General features: G+C 40.2%; 4 protein-coding genes across 4 annotated transcripts in view; 1 reads left to right on the top strand and 3 right to left on the bottom strand.

Moving 5' to 3' along the window:
- The window catches only part of zmp:0000000926 (uncharacterized), a 54,554-nt gene extending 49,089 nt beyond the window's left edge, over nucleotides 1–5,465 (bottom strand). Inside the window, exons 1-2 of the mRNA XM_061268043.1 lie at nucleotides 5,215–5,465; nucleotides 5,026–5,131 (exon numbers count right to left, since the gene is read on the bottom strand). The gene's annotated coding sequence lies outside the window, so the exon portion shown is untranslated. The remainder of the gene's footprint in view (nucleotides 1–5,025; nucleotides 5,132–5,214) is intronic.
- Nucleotides 73–4,941, top strand: LOC133144955 (cadherin-like protein 26). The gene is made up of 15 exons (XM_061268011.1): nucleotides 73–528; nucleotides 741–860; nucleotides 947–1,093; nucleotides 1,190–1,334; nucleotides 1,412–1,581; nucleotides 1,736–1,867; nucleotides 1,937–2,119; nucleotides 2,508–2,815; nucleotides 2,877–3,019; nucleotides 3,094–3,318; nucleotides 3,413–3,637; nucleotides 3,719–3,855; nucleotides 4,047–4,124; nucleotides 4,307–4,369; nucleotides 4,473–4,941. Exons 1-15 carry the CDS (start codon nucleotides 493–495, stop codon nucleotides 4,788–4,790), a joined length of 2,430 nt encoding a protein of 809 aa, XP_061123995.1. The 5' UTR covers nucleotides 73–492; the 3' UTR covers nucleotides 4,791–4,941.
- Nucleotides 5,466–6,567: 1,102 nt separating the features above from the next.
- On the bottom strand, nucleotides 6,568–9,141 carry mtg2 (mitochondrial ribosome-associated GTPase 2). The gene is made up of 6 exons (XM_061268068.1): nucleotides 8,808–9,141; nucleotides 8,344–8,491; nucleotides 8,142–8,257; nucleotides 7,832–8,050; nucleotides 7,624–7,762; nucleotides 6,568–7,175 (listed from the first exon to the last, which is right to left on the bottom strand). The coding sequence occupies exons 1-6, from the start codon at nucleotides 9,033–9,035 to the stop codon at nucleotides 6,781–6,783; spliced, it is 1,245 nt and encodes a 414-aa protein (XP_061124052.1). The 5' UTR covers nucleotides 9,036–9,141; the 3' UTR covers nucleotides 6,568–6,780.
- A 77-nt stretch (nucleotides 9,142–9,218) lies between these two features.
- On the bottom strand, nucleotides 9,219–15,967 carry lsm14b (LSM family member 14B). The gene is made up of 9 exons (XM_061268094.1): nucleotides 13,845–15,967; nucleotides 12,189–12,424; nucleotides 11,952–12,112; nucleotides 11,641–11,758; nucleotides 11,387–11,557; nucleotides 11,228–11,311; nucleotides 11,002–11,160; nucleotides 10,727–10,862; nucleotides 9,219–10,648 (listed from the first exon to the last, which is right to left on the bottom strand). Exons 2-9 carry the CDS (start codon nucleotides 12,307–12,309, stop codon nucleotides 10,513–10,515), a joined length of 1,086 nt encoding a protein of 361 aa, XP_061124078.1. The 5' UTR covers nucleotides 12,310–12,424; nucleotides 13,845–15,967; the 3' UTR covers nucleotides 9,219–10,512.
- Between the last annotated feature and the right edge of the window lie 2,798 nt (nucleotides 15,968–18,765).

Genomic DNA, 18,765 nt, shown 5'->3' with positions numbered 1-18,765 from the left:
TCGTGCAACATTCAAACCAAACCTGAAAAGTAATCAATGAAAACCTCCCGATACTGTCATAAGTATTACGTAGTTACAGGAACATTTTAATATTAGTGCAGGATTAGCTGACCAAATAGTTGTTCCTCAAACTTTTAATCCAAATATTTCCAAACCAGGAAATACTATTAATTACTATCCATTCAGCCTGAAAGCCGAATATCCCTTTTTCTGAAGGCATATTGTTGAAGGCCAGATTTTATTTAAGTGTCATTAGAGGATTTTATTCATTTGCAGCTAGGGCCATAAAATATCCTTGGGACTATTCAAAATTGAACACTATTATGTAAACTATTCTGCTGTCTCACTACTGCAGATTTTGCATGTTCCCACTCACAGGTTCTGCTCATCCTAAAAACCTGCCTGACATGCCACTCCACAGTTTTGTTGAATTAATGGCTAATTCGCTGACGGATTAATTTCTACAGCCTCGGCATCATACCTGGATATATTATGGAGACTTTTAACCTCAGTATTTTATTGATGCTGGTAAGAATGATATTTGGAAAGCAGGCTTTAAGTGTGTTTGTGTGTGTGTGTATGTGTGTGCCTGCGTGCGTGCGTGCGTGATGATGATATATAAAGAATAGATTAGCAAGACAGACTTGTAAAATAAAACTAAAAACAAACCAAAAAGTACTTTGAGTGGCTCAAATTCATAGAGTAGAATTATGTACATTTTAAATGTAAAATCTTTGCAGTGTTTGGGAAGGAACTGTGATACTGCAAATATTTCGCAGCGACAAAAAAGGAACTGGATCATTCATTCATTTACTATTGATGAAGGCTATGAAGGCCCTTTTCCATATTCCTTGGGCAAAGTGAGTACCGTTCTATCATTCAACACGTTGTACCCTATCACAACCAATCATTTACATGTATGTTGTAATATTTGATTTTGTAAAAGGTAAAAGTGGATAGAAAATCGGTACTTTTTAGGATACACGGAGAGGGTGTTGATATGGAACCAAGAGACATAATAGAAATCGATGAAAACACTGGAGAGATTACAGGGCATGGCCCTGTGGACTTTGAAAGATTCAAGTCCTTTAAGGTTAGAGTGACGATGCAGTCAAGTTACAACATCCTGGGCTGTATTAGAATGTGAGTCGAAGTGACTGATTCCCATTTTTGGGCCTTTGCATTGCAGCCGATATTCCAGGCAATAAACAGGATCAACAATTTAGTGTACACACAACTGGGAATCCACATTCAGATTATTGATGCAAATGACCACTCACCAGAGTTTGAACACGAAATGTATGAGATCACTGTAAAGGAGTCGACGTCACAAGGTAAGATTTTTGTCAAGTGTGATTTGAGCGCATGATGGGATGCATGAAAATAAGCAAAAACATTCTCTCTTTTACAGGGACTCAATTGATCGCTGTTCAGGCAGAAGATGCTGACACCGATCAAAATAAAAAATTTGATTTACGAATACTCTCAGTCACGCCCAGACCCCATGACCTGGAGTTTTACCTTCAGACACCTGATGCCCAAACTGGAACCATTTCCTTTAAAGGGTGTCTGGATTATGAAGTAAATCGGATTATTTCTGATTTTAATCATCAATTTTCTGAAATAGTGATCATCCGTTCCCTGTTCAGCACAGTAACTCAGTGGTTACAAAAAAAATTTAAACTCTAATTTGTTTAAACTCTGTGTGAGGTTTGCATTTTATTTACCCATCCAGAAAGCAAAGAAATACACAATTTTGGTGGAAGCCAAAGACCATGGAAAACCAATCCAGCTTTCCAGCTCATGCACCGTCATAGTCAATATAGAAGATGAAAACAATCACCTTCCTGTCATCACAGGACACACTGTAAGCAGTTTCCGTTAGCTATTACTGTAATGACACTACAAAACAAGTTTCTCCTTTTCTTTACCGCAGGGTTCGGGAAAAGTGAAAGAAGGACTGAAAAATGTTCTTATTTTACGTCTTCAAGTCACTGACAGAGACAGAAGAGGTACAGCAGCATGGAGGGTGAACTATAGGCTCCACGGGGAAGCAAACAAAAGCTTCAGAATCACGACTGATTCAAAGACAAATGAAGGGTTACTCTATGTTGAAAAGGTATTTTGCCCCCATGCCAAGTGCAGTTATGTTGACTAGAACAATTTTGATGGTTAAAGAAAAGACAGCCATGTTTTGATTGCTATCCTAACTCAACAAGCATGTCTTTATTATTGGTGTACGGTACCAATGTTGGATTGTTTTTTACTTTATAGCTCATGAAAAGCCATATGGTGCATAATTCACATGGGAAAATGAAGCTTCAAATTTGCTTCATGAACCAGTAGTTGGATTTTTTTCACGCATCTAGATGGCACTCTGTTCTGCCTTTTCTTAAAGCCCTTTATTTAAACCCATCTTACACAACTGGTTCATGAAACAAATTTGAAGCTTCATTTTCCTATCAGCACACAACAGTAAACTTATATTCCTTATTATTTTGTCATAGCCTCTGGATTATGAGACGAGTTCTCTGCAGACTCTGACCATCACAGCACACAATGAGATTCCATTTTTCTCATGTGCTGTGGTGAGACGGAGTACCACTAGTCTTTGGACATTGAAGACCCAGAGAGGTGCCATGACATCTGGTCAGTCCACATACGGTGCAAATGTGATAGTAGAAGATGTCAATGAACCGCCCATTTTTGATGAACCCCACAAGCAAGTTGCAATCGGTGAGAATGTGGCTGCGGGACAGTATCTGGAGAAATTCCCAGCGAGAGATCCTGATTTCAAGAAGGCCAACTCATTTGTGTAAGTCTTGAGGATAGTCAGCTTGCAGATCAACATGATTTAAAATGAAGACATATTCCAGATATATGAAAGGGGAAGATCCAGCTGACTGGGTTACAGTGGACCCTCTGACAGGAGCCATCACCACATCCAAAATTCTAGACAGAGAATCACTCTACGTGAAGGACAATATCTACAAAGCCACAGTATGCGCTGTTGACGACGGTATGACCGCAAACAAGTTTTAGACGTTGAATTCTTTATTCAAAATAAATGTGTTGCCTTATTTTGGTCACCAGGTGTACCTCCAATGACAGGCACTGCAACGCTCAACATCATTATAAGTGATGACAATGATAATGCTCCAACCCTGGCTGAGAACCATATCGACATGTGCCAATCTGACGGTCCCGCTCAAGCCAGTATAACAGCTTTGGACCATGATGAAGACCCACACGGTGGCCCATTCCACTTCAGACTACATGGAGATATTACGGGCAGGTGGATGATTGACCCGAATAAAGGTAAGGACCTTTTTGGGTGCTCCACAATGCACAAGATGTTCATTGTTACTATAACATATATAACAACTAATATAATCTCATTGGATACACGCAGGATTCTCAGTACATCTCATGAAAGAGAACATTGTTCCTTCCGGATTATATGTGCTGCTCTTGGAAGTGTCAGACCTTCAGGGCAATGCTGCTCTTCACAACCTCTCAGTTACTGTGTGTACCTGCTTACTGAAGGGAAAGCCAAATTGTCGCTTGGGTAAAGCTTCGAGCCCCACAGTAGGAAAAACAGTTGGAATTATTTCTTCTTGCTTAGTACCACTCACAGGTGAGGGCCATCACACATATTCTATTCAGATGTACTCTTCTTTAGGTTGAAAGATAACGAGTGTGTGATGTTTTTATGCAGGTATTCCATTAACGGCGTTTCTGAGGTCTCGTAAGAAGAAAAGAGAAAAGAGAGACACCTCGGAAGGTTTGGATATACCAGACAGTTCTGGACATCTAATGCGGTCTAACGCGGAGAACCTCGGACATGATTGTGAAGTATGTCACATAGTTCAGAAAACTGAATTGATCTTCATCTTTAGACTCCGCCCCCTGTAATTTCAACATTGATTTGAATTATCTAACTCATTTTAATTTATGTGTCCCTGTATTGATTTATTGACTATCTATCAAGTTGACAAATTATCCACTAAAATAATGGCAATGGAACTTCATGAAAAACTCAACAGGTGCCTCTTGAACCATTCACTGAAGAAGAACGCAACAGAGAACCACTGAAAGCAATTTCGCCAATAGCAAGACAACAGGTAGATATTGTTTTGGAAATACATACATAACATAATATATGCAACCCTGTATACTATAAAGTATTTTTCAATCTATAAAGATTTTACTTTGGAGCCATTATCAATGGTAAATATTTATATTTTCACAAGCTGACATAGCGAGTGAATAATTCAGAAGTAATATATCTATTTTCCTTTCACAGAATTGGGTAGGACAGAAACCAAGCAGACCCTTATTAACCGATGTGTCCTACTTTGTAGATGAGGTAATGACAACCACTTCATCTATCATCAATCCACTTGAGCCAGGGTCCTTCTATTTCGATTTTTGATATTCAGTTGAACAAATGCACTTTCGTGGCCTTGTAGATGCTGAACTCTCTCCAAACAAAAGAGGATCTGGTTGACGACGTACCTCGTGTGTATGCTGAAGAGGGAGACCTGGACAAGACTTCTGACCTTGATGCCATTTCTGTCCCTGAAATTCCCTTTGAGCCAGACTGGGATCTAGATTTCACAATCCGATCCCCGACCTCACTTCAAATGCCGGATACAAGCACGACATATAACATAACAACATCTCATGAAATGCATAACCTTCAAAACAATACAGTGTTCCCAGTTGTAGGCAACATACTGAAAATAGGCAAGAACAAGAAGTATAGGAGAAATGCATTATATCTGTAATTTCTGACAGGATAGGACAGGGTTCGGCAACCCAAAATGTTCAAAGAGCCACATTGGCCCCCCAATAAAATCCAAAAAACATACCTGTCTGGAGCTGCAAAAATCTAAAAGCCTTTTATAATGCAACATAGACTGTCAATACATAAGTTGCATGCCTACTATTAAAATAATTAAAAAAAAGAATAATGGTATCAATTTGATCATTTCTTCTTGCGGCCCATTACAGTTCACGTACCTGCATAGCAGAGCTGTCTCTTGGATATCGGTCACGTCACACGACTCATCCATCACAGGCAATTGAGAAAAAGATGGAGCTGAATTCATGTCCTTGATTTGCTGATCTGTGATATCGTTCGTGCGGAGAGGCATGTCATTAATTTTCTGAATGATCTCGGTTTTGTTTTGGAAGTCCCAAAATACGCACTTTATTATCTCCCGGGCTGACACAACACTTGCATCAGTAGAGAGTTTGGAAATGCAATCCTCTTCTTGAAAGTGGTTTTTGGGTCCTCAAATTTCTCCACCAGCACTGCAATTGCACGTTTCCTCTCAGTTGCAACTGGGTGATCGGCAGCAAATTTAGCGCGCTTTCGCTGAAAATGTCACTCCAAATTCCTCTTCTTGTTATTTGACAACTTGTCATTGCAAATCTCTTTAAGCCTCTGTCACTCACATACCTGTTTTCAACACACCTGTGCTGTGTCGCAGGTTGTGACGCAATTTTCCTATTTGGCGTCATTCTTAAATTCGGTATTTTTATTATATTTACAACTTCATCCATTTTTACAGCATAAGAATGGTTGTCTCATGATTAACATATAAAAAAGCACATTTACAAAAACAGCAAGAACAGAAAAAACATATATTCTTCCATTTTCACGCATTTTTTGCAAAAATTCCAGGGAGCCGCTAGGGGCGTGCTAAAGAGCCGCGTGCGGCTCTGGAGCCGCGTTTGCCGACCGCTGGAATAGGGTCACCAACACGGTGCCCGCGGGCACCAGGTCGCCCGCAGGGCTGTTCTAAAATTAGCTCAAATAGCAGCACTTATCAGTGAGCTGGATCTATCCATCTATTTTATTTGAGCTATTCTTGTCTAAATCACACTTACATGTGAACTGGAAATGACAATTAATAATACCACAGTTCAAGCTAAATTGAGCAAATTGGCTATTTCAGAAGTGTGTGTCAAACGACCCTCGGTTTAAGAAAGGTTGGTGACCCCTGGATGAGATGAATTCTACATACAGTGATAAAAGCCAAACTCTTGCAATGTTGAACATTTACAATTTAGGATGTGCCGCCCCCAAGTGGTCAAATGACGCCATGAGCGTTTTGACAAGTTGATTCCTTGAAGTGGAAGTTTCTAAACGTCTTATCAAGTATAGAAAACAAATTAAATACGTTAGGTAATTGGTACAAAGGGTGACAATTTAGATGCTCTTTTCTGCTTGGGCAAGTACTTTAGCAGGAAATGGGAAAGAAAAAAAAAACAATTAGCTCGGAGCCTTGGAGGACACAGCTTGAAAATGTTCCTATGGTCAAACTATTTTCAATATTTTTAGGGGGTCGTTCAGGTCTGTTATGAGTATCCCCCCCCCCAATAATTCTGTTGAACCAAAATTCAAAAGCAATTTCATGTTTTCACTGGTTAATTTTTGAAAAATGTTCTTATTCTTTTTGTCAGATTCAAGTTTAGTATTCAAGTTTATTCAAGTTTCTGTGACCACTGTGGGTAACTAATATTGTCTATGCATGTATGAAAATAATCCTTGAAGTATTGCATCATTACACAGACTTTATTTGCAACATATGATGTGCAGCCATGACTGCACAGTAGTTTGTGGGCTTTATTTAACTTAGCGGGCAATTTACTGTAAACTTGTACAGAAATGGTAACATAAAATAGGCGATGCAATTGATCCCGAAATGCTGAATCTTTAACAGTACAAGTCCTGGAACTCCTTTGACAAAGCTTGCATGTCTCTTAGAACTATCTTGTGGCTTTTCCTTCTGCTGTACTAGCATCTCCGCGGAGATTCCCGTCATACAGCTCTCGAAGGTGAAGGATGAGTTCTTCTGTGTTGTGCCCGGTAAGAGCTGACACAGGAATGACTCTTTGGGTAACACGGCTCTTCAAGATCTCTAAGTTCTCCCGAGCTTCGCAAAGGTCTATTTTGTTGGCCACAATGACATGAGGCCGCTGGGACAGACCAGGCTCATACTGGTCCAGTTCATAGCGTAGGTGCTTGAGCTGATTCCAAGGCTCTGGAGAGGACGCGTCCAGAACAAAGAGCAGGAATCTGCAACGCTCAATGTGACGCAGGAAAGAGATGCCCAGGCCTCGATTTAGATGCGCTCCTTGAATGATTCCCGGGATGTCAGCAACTGTATCAAGCAGAACAGATATTTTGAAAAGCATTGCAATGATAGAAGAGAAAAATATTCACCACTTTGACATTATGTTTCCGCCTTAATCCAAAATTCAATAAATGTACTGACAAAATGTACTTCTTGGATTCCATCTAGTCTATAGACAGTTTCAAACTACTTTTGCTAAAAAAAAAATAAAAAATGAAGGTCACAGTCATGCAAAATGTACAATTAACACGATTAGGAAACTGGATTTTGGCTGCAAGTACGTTTGTTTGTTTTTATGATAATGTGGCAAAATCTAAAAACAACAAAAAACAACAACCTTTTTTTAAATTTTAATTTTGGGGCATTGTGTGGAGGAAAAAAATATTTTAGAATATATCTGCTATAAAATGTGGAAAAACTAAAGTGCTGCAAATAGTTTCCAGATGCACCACATAAAAATACTAATGATGTCTACCTGCGACTTGCTCGTGATCCCTGTACTTGACAATTCCAACATGCGGGTTGAGTGTTGTGAAAGGGAAAGCAGCCACAGCTGGCCTGGCATTAGAGATGGCTCTCAAAAGAGAGGATTTGCCAGCATTTGGAAAACCAACCTGATGGAATAAACGTAATGAAATAAAATTTTTGGCAAATATGAACAAAATGCATTTTTCAACTCTTACCAGTCCAGCGTGGGCCATAGTGCGCAACTCGAGATGAAGGACTCTCTCCTGGCCCGCAGTTCCAGTTGTTGCTGTCATTGGAGCCCGATTCTCATTGGAGAGAAAAAACCTGTTGCCTTTACCTCCGGAACCTCCACATACCGCCAGATAATCTTGACCATGCTCAGAGAGATCCACTACTGTCCTGCCACGCTCCTTCACCACAGTGCCAACTGGTACCTTAAAAGCAAAATCAGGTGTCTCAGTGACTTTACAGTGACAAAGCAAGTTCCTAACTTTCTAGAATTTGAGAATTTCCATCAGGGCTCACACAAATAAAAGTTGGGCGGCCATTCCGACCATAACAGTTCTTGCTGCCACCTGACTGACCATCTTCTGCCATGTAGACAGAAACTATTTGAGCCAGAGACTTCACAAACCGATCGGCTGAAAGGAAAGCAATGTAAAATTTGGTTCAAACACATCCGGTGTGTAATATTTTGATGCAAATTTGGTTTGTACTATTGTCTCACCCTTAAAGGAGATGCTTCCTCCATCACCACCGTTTCCACCATCCGGTCCGCCCCACTCTTTTCGAGGCTCGCTGTGAAAGGTGCAAGCTCCTTTTCCGCCCGAACCAGCCAGCAGCCGCACACATTTGTGGTCTACAAAGTGACGAGTCTGGGTAGAAGTCAAAACAACATTTCGACGTGGTACAAATATCGATTCATCAGTGCGTTGGCAATCCAACATCGATTAAGCAAGTTCTCTGAATCGTAAAGCGAATTCAAAGGAATGGTCGGGATCATATGCAACAGCAGGTTTGAGACACTTACGCGGAAAGAAGTTGCGATTGTGCATTCTAAAACATTCTCCACGGTGAAACAGATTAAGTGCAAAGACTGTCAGTCGGTCCTATATACATACATTCGTGTGAACTGCGACTCTTTAATTGTGACGGTTTAATCGAATGTCAGAGAGATTACCACAGACCTACCAGCTTCTTTTCGGAAATATCCCCTTTCCCTTGTTTGGCTCGGACTTTAACATGCAGTGGAGCCGAGGAGCTGACATCTCTGCAGGGTACTTGCTGTCTCCTCGCCGCTAGAAGCAGACAGCAAGCGGCCAAGGTGGGTTTCTTCTGCGCTAAAAGGCATGAGAGTCCACAAGTTCTGTCTCGGGCAAGCCGAAGAAGACCTTGAAAGCTCGTTAATGTCGCTAGCATTTCGACACTTGCATCACCGCGTTTGTTTTCTACGATTGTATTGCTGAAAAAAAAAGAAGCCTTGGTCGAAATTGTGACTCGAACGGAAGGAAAACATACTACGGAAAAGCCAGAGGGTCAAATCCTCTTGTAGTGTTTTATGGAGGTTAGCGTCACCTATTGGTTTGGAGTATAATCCAGTAGTACTATGCTATTTAACCCACCTACAAAATTGCAAACTGCAAAATTATGAGAAATTAAATAGTATAATTATGTTGTGATACCGGAAAAAGTGACATTAGGTATTTTGATTTATACTCTGGTTAAATGTTCAAATTTGAAAGTTAAGGTTGTTCTAAATTTGGGGTTAAAGGATAATTATTCCAGGTTTATAATAGTTGGACTTTATTTGGAACTTCATTGCGCATTGGGTTGAGGAAATAAAACACTGTTTCATGCATGTTGGATGGAAAACTACATTTCTAGTTATTACTTCACCCTAAATAATCCCATTTCCTTTGGTGCTATCTACAGATCTGTTTTAATCCAGAATTGCTTTAGCATGGCACTTGAGTTGATGCCTACTTAAGTTAGTAAAGCAAGCACACAGATAAATTATGTATTTGGCATGTTTTGTCCGTCCCTGTGCAGAAAGTCATCCCCTGAAGGTTGAATAACTGAAAATGCCAGTTTTCATTCATGTATCACAATCGGTACTTTATGCACACTGTAGGATTGGGCACTCACCTCAAGCTTTATCAACACAAACCAGTCACATTGTTTAGTTTTTTGCATTTTGGATGCCTTGCCTCACTTTATGAAACCAATGAAAACATCTCATCCCATGGGGAACAAGATTATTTTATATGTTTTCCAAAGTATTTGATTAGGCTGTTTACAGTCTCCATCCAAAAAATGTAACCTTTTGTACAAAATGTTTCTGTTGCTATGTTTTTCAATCACCGGTGATTGGTAATGCAGTTTGTCTGCATTATTCCTCCACATTGTAAATGAGATAAGCAGCAAATACTAGACATCCTTTTTGTTTATTTACATAAATTACACAAAGCAAAACCAAAATCTCATTAGCCTCAAAGTCAGGTTAGCCTAATAGTTACACCTAAAAGTATTTCATGACAAGAAAAAAAAACACTTAAATCAAATTCTACAGGTCAAAAAAAAAAAGAAATACAAATAGAGGGGGGGGGGGGGGGGGGGAAGCCCCTTGGGCAATTAAGTAGGAAAACGAATATTTACAAACAAACAAATCGTGGACTCAATAGCCATGCAGTCGCAGGCAAAACGTAATCGTCAAACGAAAAAGCTAGTAATGTGGGAAATAACATTGTTAGTGCATCAAACAGCCCCAAATAAATAGCATGCAAACATTATCCTGCATGCAACTATACTTTCCTTTTTGATGTCAAAAATCTGAAAAAAATAATATACTATGAGCATCCATCAACCCTGACCTTCACAGCTGTTCATTACTGCTTCTTTAAGATATTAGAGTACGAGGTGTGCCTCGTCCCCTTCTTCCTGCATACCCCCCTCTGACCCCTTGGCCTCTGCGGAACCATCCAGGGACCCCAAATGTCTCCAGATTGCGTTTACGCTCCTCTGCCCAGGTGAGTCTGAAATGTTGGGACACAAAAACACACGATTAGTTTAAAGACGACAGGGTGGGTTGGATTTTACAGACACGTCAATACCTGAGTTTATTATCAGAGGAGATATTATCAAAAAAAGACTTTGCTTTGTCATAGTAGCATTTTGGTCCAGAATGATGCTCCTCCTTCCTCTGACGTTCTTCAGTGCTTTGTTTTTCTCCATTATCATCATGTCCATCTGCAGATTAAAGTATCCAAGTAATGCGTGACAAGATAATACTCCAATTTCAAACTAGCTTATTTGTGCATGACAAATAGAAGCTAAACTTGTACCAGAATGAGTAACCTGAGGTAGAATGGGTGAAGAATGAACCAACCTTTAATATTCAACCTTTTCTGCATCTCCTGCTCCAACTCCTTAATGAACTGTGCATTTGAGTAATCAAAATCAAAATCCGTGTCAAATTTGAGGGTGGCTGAAGGAACCTTGCCCACCATCAACGGAGCCCTACTCCGGTTTCTGCGTCTTCGGGCACCTATAACTCAATCCAGATCACTTTAGTATTTGTTGTCAGACTCTTCTGTCATTTTAGGAATTTTTACCTTGGCGTCTGGTTGGAGGCCTGTTTCCATCCTGCTGCTGAGAGGATTTTTGGAGGGGATCGGGCACACCCGGGCCCGACCTCCCTTTCAAACAAAAATGCATGTTTGTGGCAACATTCAGTAAATAACAGCACATGTCGAAATAGACTTAATACTCACTGCCTGATCCAATGGCCCTTCCAGTTGTTTCTCCTCTCATCTTATCCAAGTGCTGACCTTGCTCCTGGGCAGCAGCCAAACCTCTCTTTCTAAACTCTTCCCCACGTAGAGTTTGAACTGCTTTTTCCACCATGGGACCTTTTTGAACATGCAAGCCTGGAAGGATGGCCCCTAAATTGGAAAGAAATGAGAATTGGAAAGTTTTATTAGAGCAAGTGTCAAATTTATAGAAATTAGATTTGCCATTGAGTTACCAAGGCCAAGCGCTGCAGCATACTGAAGTGAACTGGCAGCAAGTTGGCTGTAGGCAGGCATCTGAAGTGGACTATACGGTCCGAGAGGTGAGTAGACACCTGATGGTCCTACACTTGACTGGCAAAAAGATCCTCAGCGTATCAATCTGATACATGCACGTATATAAATCATTTTTCATTACTCGACTGGTGTTAATTTGTCCACTATATGTTGGCAGTTAAGCATTGTAGGATTCCCAATTAAAATACGCAATAAATCCTAGAATACAAAAACAAATCAAAAACAGGACAGTGTGTAAACAATTACCCACTTGCACTATTGCTGGATCGTGAGGTAGGCCACTGAGCTTTGGAGCTTCACACAATGTGATATCTTTAATATCATTTCCACGGAAGGTGAGAAAATCAAAAATATCATCTTTGGGAGGTGTAGGTCTATCAGTAGGTCGTCCCTCGGTTCCAAAACATCTGACTATTTAGAAAAAAAGAAATCATTAAGGTTTTATTGTTCCGGAGCATTCAAAAGGATTGCAGCCATTTTTACTCACCTTTTGCCAGCACAACTGTGGAGTTCACTTTGTCAATTGTATACAAAATCCCCTCATAGCGATTTTGGGCTTTTGAAAGTAGGCCTATTTTGCAGCCGATGTATGGCTTTGCAGAACTCATGGCTGCTTTTTGAAGACTTCATCGGTGGTTCACAAGCTCAACCCGCATGATGCAAGCAACAATGTGAAATTTGAAAGGTCTGCCACCAGCCACGCCCGCTGTTGTCTCATCACACCTGCGCAGGATGAACCACTGAATTTCTCATCCACAAATTGAATTAGTTGTCAATGAATCATTCCATGGGCTATATATAAATAGACTTGACTTGACTTGACTTGACCACTGGTAACATGAATATAATAATTGGAATCAGGTCACATCTATTTAATTATTGAAATCAATGCTACTACAGCATTTAAATTGGCTCAATGGGTACTTTGTCTTCCTTACGATTAAGGCAGGAGTGGTATAAGTTCCCATACACTGTTGTGCAAAATCAACTCATTCACATGAGTAAAAGTAAAATAATAAAAACCTTTTAGTAAAAATGTTCTTACTATGTATAAAAATCAAAATAGGTTGCTACTGTCCAATTTTGATAACATGGTACAAGGAAAATACAAATTTGCGCACAGCATACTTTTTTTTTATTACAGTGTGGTTCTCATATTGACAAGAAGGTGAAAAAAATCACAGCACCCATGACTTTTACAAACTAAATTGTGAAGGAATGAAAAGAACTTTATCAACAGTCATTTCAGACATTTTCTTTTCACAAAAAATCTAAAAACATTTTTTTAATTGTTATTATTGACGTACTATGTTTGTCCTGCATATTATTACAACCCCCCACCCCCTCGCAATAAAATAGGCCCATTCACATTGGAGCATTGGGAAGTATAAGACCCAATGTACGTGCAATATACATGTCCTCGGATTTTTTTTTTATTATCCTAATAATTTTGCAGAATTTGGATTCGTTTTCTAGTTGCCCATCTCCCTGCAATGCTATTTAGAGCAGTAACTGTTGTTGATAACTAGTTACTATGATTTGCTGGGACAATCACCAAGATGACTTACAAAAACCTGAATGAGCAAACGAGTACAGTAAATGGAACTAACCCGAGATTTTAAAATAATCCAATAGAATTTATTTATCCCGCTACTTCCACTGTCTCGGTCGCGACAAGAAGACTCAGATTGAAACAAAAAGCCAGAGATTTGTCCTCTACAGTACGTCGCCATAGCCACGTAACATTCTTTTTTGCGGCGTGACGATGAATTTGTCTTGCTTGTACTCCAGATGCAACAGCAAGAACTGGAGCAGATCAGGCAGCGGGAAGCCAATTTAACAGTGCTGGCGGCCAGTGGCCCCAGGAAACAGAGGAAAACGCTTCTCAAGGGTTCCGGCGCCGAAGTAGGCAATCTTTCAATGTCAAAGGCTTGATGTGTCTTATTTGGAATAAAGGACATTATGTCCATTTTATGTTCCAGGGCACGGGGTCAGGTCACAGTCAACCCAAGGGCCGCAGCGGTGGTGGCTCTATAGAGCTAACGCGGTACTGCACAACCTGCGGGAAAGCGGCGAAGGCCACTTGCACCTGTCCTTTAAAAGCTTCCTAAAGTAGCACTTTTAGCAAAATGACTAAGCTCACTTGAATCAGCTTTGTGGAGCAGAGTTGGACGACTTTCTCGGCTCGTCTTTGATCCCTCGCTGTCATAATGAGACATCCGTCAGCAGGAAGAGAATTATCCGGAACACTGAAGAGACGGCACATTTCAAAAGCTTCCTCCGGGCTCAGGCCCTTTGTATTTTGAGAGATGGCGCAAATATCAGCGCAGTGCCCTGATTTCAGCATTCCCTTCAGCTCACTCACTCTTCAGCCACACGGCACATTAAAAAAAAAAAAAAAAAAAAAACTCTGCAGAACCGAGCACTTCAGATGCCAAAGGCCCTAAAAGCAGCAAAGCTCCATTTTTCTGAAACACTGCTGATTTTGTGAAAGTAAATGCTAAACCTTTTATCTACCATCATAATTGGAGCCTATTTTAGATAAAAATTTCCATCACACCCCCCTCCCCCACCAGAGCTGTATTTGTCACTCTGTTGTCTGCTGATCTGCCGTCTAATCCGGTCCATCCCAGCAGGATTTGCGAATGTCCTTTATCTATTGTGTCCAAGATAAAAGATTTGCAGAAGGACAATAAGGCAGAAATTTAAAAAATGCTGTTGACGTTGAAGGCTTGCAGGCTGATGTTGACGATTAGCTGCGATTGGGAACGTCCTTCACATCAGTGTCAAAGTGCTGACAAATCTGCAGTTTAGTCATTTCAAAAACATTGTCCATTAAAATAATGGAGAGGAATATGTTTAAGGAAACAAACTATTACTTGTTGAGATAAAATGTCAAATGTATTTTTTGCACAAACAAATAATGGCCTTTTGTATCGAATGAAGGTACTATATAGATGATTCCTCTAAGTCTCTTGTGACCAATTTTAAATGATGTCTTGCTAGTGTTATAAACATTTTGCACAGACTCTTTTTTTTATGTCCAGACTTGTCGCCCGGTTTTAAATTGATTGAAAGAAAGATTAATATTTTAAAGTGAATTGCAATTATGTTCAGACTACTCAAATACTGTGACTTTATTTGCAAAATTTGTATTATGTAAAAAGCAGCGGACACAACCTCTTTTGAACCCCAGGCTCAATTTGACCGAGTTCAATGTTTATCTCTAAATTTTGCTTCGGATTTAATGGCTGGCTAATTTAATGGAGTTGACTGAGTAAACGTAAAATGAGCAATGTATATTTTCACTGTCCTGAGTTCTTTTTGGTCAGTTTCAATAGCATTTACATAGCTGAGTTGGCTTTATAGCACCGTGTAAGAAATATTTCTAGGGCTATTTAGTTAGTCATCAAGTACTGTAACTGACTTTATTTACAATCTCTTTTATCAATTTCCAATGCCATTGAACACCAAAAAATATTTTGTTGAAGGTAAAATAAATTGTGCCACAGGATGGCACTGTTGTATCATTTTGACATACGAGTTGTTGTATAGAGTCTGACCTGTGACACAAATTGATTAATATTCTTCATCCACTTTAACATTAAAAACTAGGTGCAAATGTAATCAAATGATGTTTCCTAATGCTCTCCATCTTAGGTTCGTCTTATGTGGTCATGGAAGCAGTGTAGTTTTCAACTCGAGAAAGATATCTACTCCCACGTGCAGATGGACATCTTTTAGTCGTAGTCCACAGCACTGCCTCTCACTGATTAAGATTTGTTTGGTTTTGAGGATCAGGCTGTTGTTTACTCGGTTCTCTCCACTGGCAAAAAATTCTTCCACTGACAAAAAATTCTTGCACGTACCAGGAAGGCGTTGTGTGGATGTTCAGACCTAAGCAAACTTCTAAGTCCGCTCCAATATGACTCGTCAGGCTGTATTTGCTCAAGCTACTCTGGGACAGCAAACTCATTTCCACAGTCTTGTTTGAGTTTGCATAATGAGAGCCTGCTGGCTGCTAGCAGGATAACACCATTGAGTGACAGCCATGAAGATGAATGAATAAATTACATATTCAGATATGTGCCTAAAGTTTAGTCTAGTCAATTTGTCATAGGATGAATCAGGCAACATTAAGCCACTGTGAGTCTTGCAGAGTCTTGCGTTTTGTTTACCTTGTAAATTTCTTTTAACAATACGTTTAATGCATAGGTGAACCATTGTTTGTGGGGAGGAATTGTATTTTCTGCCCCAATGAGGCAATAAGGTGTGTTTGACTCGGTGATAAGCAGAACTGACGGCCCATGTTAAAATATTGTGGGACATGCTTCCATAAAAATTAAATGAGGAGCTATATACGTATGCAAGTATATACTATATACTATAAATATATATACGCGTATATATATATATATGCACACACACACACACACTGACTTCCAATGTGATGTCATGTACAAAATAGATCCATCTTTTGTGCCTGTTGCATTGCATATTTTAACAAAAATAAAACGTTCAGGAATTCCCACTGTGATATCTCAAAAGCCAGAAAAGTTTTCATGTACATGCTGCTATAAAAAGCAAATGCAGATCACATGGCAGAGATGACGTTTGACTTTATTAGCCTGTTATCGTAATATGAATGGAAATGCAGTCATTTCTTCTAAAAGGTCACCCGCCAACCAATCGTGAAAAAGAAATTGCTGATAAATGACTCGTAATATCATCAGGTCTCGCTTACTGCTGCCTCCTCACAGGCTTGATGTCATCTCATGGGATCATTTATGAGCAAAGCTCCCCATCATGCAGCATTTCCAAGTGATCATTCAAAAATAATTATGTTGTCTGCTAAATGGTCATATTAGCCTAGGTGAAACGAATGTCCCCGTACGAAATCCCCAGACAATCGCTAAACCATGTCGGTGTTATTCATTTTGACCGTACATATGCTGGGTATCGATTACATTCTTCAGCTGATTCTGGAGACAAAAGGACAAGCGAGCCAAGGCCCCCTGAGGTCCAAGAATCCTTCTCCTCTTGAATCCTCTGTGCATAATTGAACAAATCAACAATGAACATCTGTTGCCTGTTACAATGACCTGCTTTAATTTTATCACCACGCACAAGAGGTCTGACAGCATCAACATGCCACATCTGTTGGCCTTTCCGATTAGCTCACCAATTCCAGCGCACACTATATCACAATGAACCTAATTACTGTCTCGCATCTCTTTTTATGGAGCCTAGAAACTGCAAGGCGTACACGAAAAAGACAAGGCTCAATCAGTTACTGTTTGCTCGTGTGTCGGCTCGTCTCGACTCACATCAGCATAACATTTGCTTTGCTTCAGGTCTGAGGATATGATGATATACATCACCGTTTCAACTTGATTCACCCAACCAAAAATTGTTTTATATTTAGTTGTGTCATAAATAAGTCACAAATAGAAGTGCATATTTATTGTTAGCAAAACAACTGGCTTGAAATTGATATCTGGTATGAGAAGCATAACTGATGCTAATACGTATTATCTATTTTGGCTACTGGCTTTTTTTAGGGTGGCCTTGGCCACCCCTGGACATCCCTTGGTGGCACTCCTTCTCCAAATATCTTCAGAAGAATCTTATATCTTTCCATGAATGACATTGTTTCTGATCTTGACCTTGTGCACGTTTGATGAGATATAGCCATTTCCTCCATTCACCTTTCATTTCGCATGAAATAAAATTTTGCGGAGGACTAATACATCCCAAAGAGAGAAAAATAAGGATCAATTGCAAAAAAAAAAGAAGAGAACTCTCAAAGGATCATTAGGCCTTTCAGTTTCAAACAGCGTGTGGGATCTTTCTGCAATGGGAAATGCAAACAATGTCCTTCCCACGTCTGTTAACATTGCCCAACCGAGTTGTTGTGCACCAAAGAGATGCGCAGAGCAGGGGAAGATGTCAAAGTAGCTCCATCAGGACAACATCTTGCAGCCCAGCGGAGGCGAGTCCTGACAGATGGCGGGCTCATGTTGACGCTGGGTGTACGTGCGTGATAGATCGCTACTCTGTGAATAACTGCGGAGCCTAATATGATTTGGATGTAAGAATGGAATCTAAATTTAATTGTAGACCGTTCTACGGGCCCAGAGCTGCACTCCTTTATCTCCGTCCCTCTCCCGCTATAATGCGGTTGGATGGGCTCAGCTTTTCTTTCAGCGGTGTGGTCTCACTGACATTATCACCCCTTTTTTTCGTAACACTAGAACACTCATCCTACCTACCGCTGCCAAGCAAACTCTGCTTCCTTTCAAGGCTCAGTCAATATAGGATCTGCTGGAAAGTTTGAAGTTTGTTTCCCTGTGTAGTTTAGTGTTACTCTTTGACTGTTTGAACCTGCTTTCGTTCCTCTGGAGAATTCACTCCCCCCACGATGGTGCCGTTGCTCCCTGGGAGGATTAGACGAGGAGTTCACGACGGGGCCACTGGGCAATCTGCATAACAGCACCCCACGGTGGGCAAAAAATAAAATAAAAATCAACATTGATGTAAGACAATAAAACTGATACCGTCTGCCCATGTGGTTGTTTTCTTTGGAATAATGGCATTAGATTTTGAGGACTGGAGATGTTTTCCATCCATGATGTCTCACGTTGGCCATATCTGAGTCCCGAGGCTGTCCGGTGTTCTGCTAAAGCCGCCATTAGATGAAGATTCAATCAGACTTGGGCCATTCTGTCTTGTTCTTTTCCCCCACATCCTCGGGCCATAGGAGAGAAGATGTGAAAATGTGTGTACACAAAAATGTAAACTTGACCACAATATTTTTGTAAGGTTTTAACAATGATACTGCGCAAGTCTCAGCTTTCCATATTGTGTTCTTATTTGTGCAATTGTCTAATTTATAACTGATTCACATTCGGTACCATAGTCACATATTTCCAAGTGCTTCCACGAGTATCACTAACAAAATACATAAATATGTTGGGATGCAAAAGCAGACAAAAGTGCCTTTTTGAGTGGCGTTTGCCTGTCGTGGTTCCCCGTGGCTTCCTCTCGCAGTTACAAAACCTGTT

Source organism: Syngnathus typhle, linkage group LG2 (genome assembly GCF_033458585.1).
Source record: "Syngnathus typhle isolate RoL2023-S1 ecotype Sweden linkage group LG2, RoL_Styp_1.0, whole genome shotgun sequence".
Classification (NCBI taxonomy): Eukaryota; Metazoa; Chordata; class Actinopteri; order Syngnathiformes; family Syngnathidae; genus Syngnathus; species Syngnathus typhle.
The sequence above is the reverse complement of the archived record's forward strand: the minus strand, read 5'-3'. Positions and strand labels throughout refer to the sequence as shown.

Coding starts and splice junctions, on each gene's coding strand:
- mtg2 (XM_061268068.1), bottom strand. CDS start 9,035: ATGCTAGCGACATTAACGAGCTTTCAAGGTCTTCTTCGGCTTGCCCGA. Junction 8,258..8,343: donor AGGAAGCATCTCCTTTAAGG/GTGAGACAATAG, acceptor CTTTCCTTTCAG/CCGATCGGTTTGTGAAGTCT. Junction 8,051..8,141: donor GCCGCCCAACTTTTATTTGT/GTGAGCCCTGAT, acceptor TTTGCTTTTAAG/GTACCAGTTGGCACTGTGGT.
- LOC133144955 (XM_061268011.1), top strand. CDS start 493: ATGGAGACTTTTAACCTCAGTATTTTATTGATGCTG. Junction 1,094..1,189: donor AAAGATTCAAGTCCTTTAAG/GTTAGAGTGACG, acceptor TTTGCATTGCAG/CCGATATTCCAGGCAATAAA. Junction 3,856..4,046: donor ACCTCGGACATGATTGTGAA/GTATGTCACATA, acceptor AAAACTCAACAG/GTGCCTCTTGAACCATTCAC.
- lsm14b (XM_061268094.1), bottom strand. CDS start 12,309: ATGAGTTCTGCAAAGCCATACATCGGCTGCAAAATAGGCCTACTTTCA. Junction 11,161..11,227: donor GCCTCCAACCAGACGCCAAG/GTAAAAATTCCT, acceptor ATTGAGTTATAG/GTGCCCGAAGACGCAGAAAC. Junction 10,649..10,726: donor TCCTCTGATAATAAACTCAG/GTATTGACGTGT, acceptor CCAACATTTCAG/ACTCACCTGGGCAGAGGAGC.